Source organism: Amphimedon queenslandica, unplaced genomic scaffold (genome assembly GCF_000090795.2).
Source record: "Amphimedon queenslandica unplaced genomic scaffold, v1.1 AMPQUscaffold_12672, whole genome shotgun sequence".
In the NCBI taxonomy this organism is placed as follows: domain Eukaryota; kingdom Metazoa; phylum Porifera; class Demospongiae; order Haplosclerida; family Niphatidae; genus Amphimedon; species Amphimedon queenslandica.
In genome coordinates, this window is record NW_003547092.1 from 6,362 (window position 1) to 10,218 (window position 3,857).

The 3,857-nt window shown below is 33.4% G+C and overlaps 1 protein-coding gene across 1 annotated transcript; it reads left to right on the forward strand.

Moving 5' to 3' along the window:
* The first annotated feature begins 1,833 nt into the window (after positions 1 to 1,833).
* LOC109587157 (rab9 effector protein with kelch motifs-like) lies at positions 1,834 to 3,721 on the forward strand. Its single transcript, XM_020003393.1, has 5 exons — positions 1,834 to 2,124; positions 2,567 to 2,752; positions 3,077 to 3,221; positions 3,517 to 3,603; positions 3,687 to 3,721. The coding sequence occupies exons 1-5, from the start codon at positions 1,834 to 1,836 to the stop codon at positions 3,719 to 3,721; spliced, it is 744 nt and encodes a 247-aa protein (XP_019858952.1).
* The last annotated feature ends 136 nt before the right edge of the window (positions 3,722 to 3,857 follow it).

A 3,857-nucleotide genomic window follows, 5' to 3' on the forward strand; every position in this document is an offset into this window, starting at 1 on the left:
ATAAGAATTACAATGTATAAAATTGTATTTAAAATCTGGCCCGAACCATTAAGGTGAGCAAGACTAGTAACTAACAGAAGATGTAGATTCCTCTTTGCTTATTGAATTTTTGACATTAATTGGCTTTAATGCTGCTTGTGCTGGAGGCAAACCATGCACTTTATCCAATAGAGCTGATAGTCAGTGACATGAACTGTAATGATGTACATGTACATGTACATTGTATTTATAGAAGTTTTTAATGAGCTATGGTCTTAGGTACAGCAATTGTATAATAAAACCGTTACATTATACATGTATGTGAATGCCTGCAACTTGACATGATAATAATATTATGTCAATTGTTATTATTATTATTATTTTTTTTTGTTGTTGTTGTTGTTATTATTATTAGAAACTTGATAAAAGAGGAGAGGATTTATCAAGGATTGAGGAACAAACAGAAAAGCTTGCCAGTGATGCTGATGACTTTGCTTCTGTTGCTGAAAGGCTTGCTGAGAAGTATCGAAAGAAAAGATTTTAATTCATTGAAATTGTAAAATAAATTTAATGCACATACACACACACACACGCTTAACTATGTTATTATTAGTAATGTTAATTGCTTTATTTTCATTTTTATTTCATCTTGTTAGATTATTCAGTAATAGTTGCAGTAATTTATTATGGTTTAACAGTAAAAATGGTATAATTGTCAGGACAATTTGAGGAAATTCAGATTTCTCTCCTAGTCATTTTAATTGAAATAATCTAATACTAGCTAATACAGGGTGTTTTGTCAAATTTTGGTGCAACTAACAACAAACATCAATCATCATGAATGCTCATGCATGAATAAATTTAGGGCGTGGCTCACTGCGTTGCAGTCATTTGCAGTGTTGCCATGGTGTTGTGAAGATGGAAGGTGACTAACTTTCTCCTCTTTTCTTTCTTATTCTCTCCCTTACTTTACTCCTCTGTATCCTCTGCTTATTATAACTATTCACTGTATTACTGTGCCTTCTTGTTATCTATAGTCTATCAACCAGTGAAGAGGAGGGATCACTCAGTCTACAGTACAGGTAGGAGACTACCTGTACATGTGGGGTGGGGACCAGCCTTGTCTCCCTAGAGTACACAATAATGAGAAGAAGAAATCAGTGTGTTCTGTAGTGGAGGTCTGTCATGTACCAACTGGTGAGTGGGTACAAAAGCCTACCACTGGTGACCCTCCACTTGGTGTCCGTGGTTATGCTGCTGCTGTCATTAGAAATGAAATATTCTTTTTTGGAGGCTATTGTGGTCATAGTGACTGTTATCATAATAGTTTATACAGGTAAACGTAATAGTTACTGATAATTATTACATTATATTTTATACAGTTTTAATGTTGATGCCTTCAGTTGGAAGGAACTCTCTTCTACTACATCTCATCATGGTCCTATGAAGAAGTCCTACTCCAGCATGATAGCAATAAAAGTCAATGATGAGGACTATATTGTAGTAATTGGAGGAATTGGACCATCTTCTAATAATACCCCACCACAACCTGGTGCCCAGTACAGTAAAAGTGGTGATTTTCAACGTTGCAATGAAGTACATACAGTATGTACAGATTAAAAACTGGTCAGTATAATATGATATTATGTTTGTAAATTTATATACAGTATTTAAATTGATGTATTTGGATTGTTTATGGCAGATAGCAGACCCACAGCTGAAACCAAGGTCAAGGGCCTGGTATCTGCCATAAAGAGCTACCACACAGTCTATACAAATTAAGGTAGACTTGATTGACTTGAGCAAAGGTAGCCATAGTGTACGTGACTAGTAGTGTTCCACCATTTTATCATAATGTGTCATTTAATGGAGGGCAGTAGATATATCTTTTTTTCAAATGGAGGGTGTCTATTTGAGCCCAGGAACCACTTGAGGGCAGTGTGTGTGTGTGTGTGTGTGTTCATATTATTTTTATTATTTTTAGGTGAATGGACTTCACCGACAGTCACTGGAGACAGACCACCTCCTATTAATGACTTCACTTTAACATCAATAATTAATACCACTGCTATATTGTTTGGTGGTTATGATGGTGATAGAAAGAGTAATGATGTATATGTATTTGAGTTTACTGATACATCAGTGGTGAGTGTATTATTAGTATAATATTGATTACCTTAAGTAGGCTTAGGGTGTCTATTAATTGTGACTTGCAGGTGTACTTAAAAACCCTAATTTAACCAGTCACTAATAATAGCTACATGTACTTGTCTAAACAATGAGGGAGGGCCTTAGTAGTGGGGTAGAGTTACATGTACATGTATGCTCTTAAATGGATACCATACAGGTTGTAAATTTTGAGGGAACAGAATTTAATGTTTTTGGTGAAAAGGTCTTAATTTTTGATTCTTACATAAATGTTTTAATGTTGCACCATTTTCAATTAAAATAGCATTTCGGTTTCCATGATTTTTAATTATTACTGCATGCGAATACATGTATATAGTCCTACGGTATTTATCCTAAAGTATTTTAGTTAATGTATTGTGTGTGTTTTATGATAATTAAATATTTTTGAATATTTTAGAAATGTACAAATTTTTCTAATCCTGGAGGATCAGTACTATGGTCTAAGGAGAGATTGGGTCATTCTAGTGTATTGATCAACTGTAGCTCAGGACCACACTTACTAGTTGTGGGTGGAACTGGTGGCGGAAGTAATACTAATGACTGTTGGTTGTTAAACATAAACAAAATGGAATGGAAAGAACTGGTAAGTATTATAATATTATTGTGGTGAGCATGAGTAAGTCCTACTAGTACAGTACCACTGTGATCTGTCTGTCTGTACATGTACATGTACGTCACTCCTCAATGATAATCAATTTAATACAGTACAACTGGTCAGTATAGACATGTGCATATGATAAAGAAATGAAAGATTATGCTATGAGTAGTTTTTAAGAAAGAGCTCATGAAGCTTGCCTTTGGTGTCATTTTTGTGAGTGTGATTGACAATGGAGGAGAAAGGAGGAGGAGAGAGAAATCATTTTTAATAACCAGATATATTATTTTATCATTATTTTTAATTATATAGACTAATATACCAGACAGTGTCACTAATAGAGTTTCTCATTCTCTCTCAGTTTGGAATGTGACACAGACCACTCATTGGATAATTGAGTTTGGAGGAGAGAGGAAAGGTGGTTCAAGAATCAGTGATACAAGATTTATTGAAATCAGTGAGTGCATGTATAGATTAGTAGATACAGAGTGTATTGAATATGTAATAATAATAACAATAAAGAATGAGTGAGGGGTGTGGCTTTATGTACAATTGTACACGCCTACTAAGATTATTAAAAGGGTGAATTCTACCATAATTTGAATTTTGAAGGTGTGTATTTTTGGATGGGGCAGATTTTAGCTACACCCACTCCTAATTGACTATAATTATTATATGACATATTATTATTATTATTATTATTAATATTATTATTAGTATTAGTATCTAGTTATTATTATTATTATTATTAGTATCTAGTACTGGTGATTTGGTAGTACAGTCAGTACTGGACATTAATGAATATCAGAAGAGAAGAATACAAGGTATTAGCCAAACATGTACATGTACCAAACACATTTTTCACTTATGTGAGGTACTTTCATGCTTGCTGGTTAATAAATAATTCTATTTCATGTATTAGCAGCTAATGATATTCCTAACCATCTATTGTTTTGATAAAACCTTTTTACAATCATAACAGAATCCATTGTAGTACAGCAATCATAAGTACATACAAACAATCAGTAATGGTTAGGTAATACACTCACTACTGTAACACATACTAATCTAATAATGTAATAGACCTCTTTGT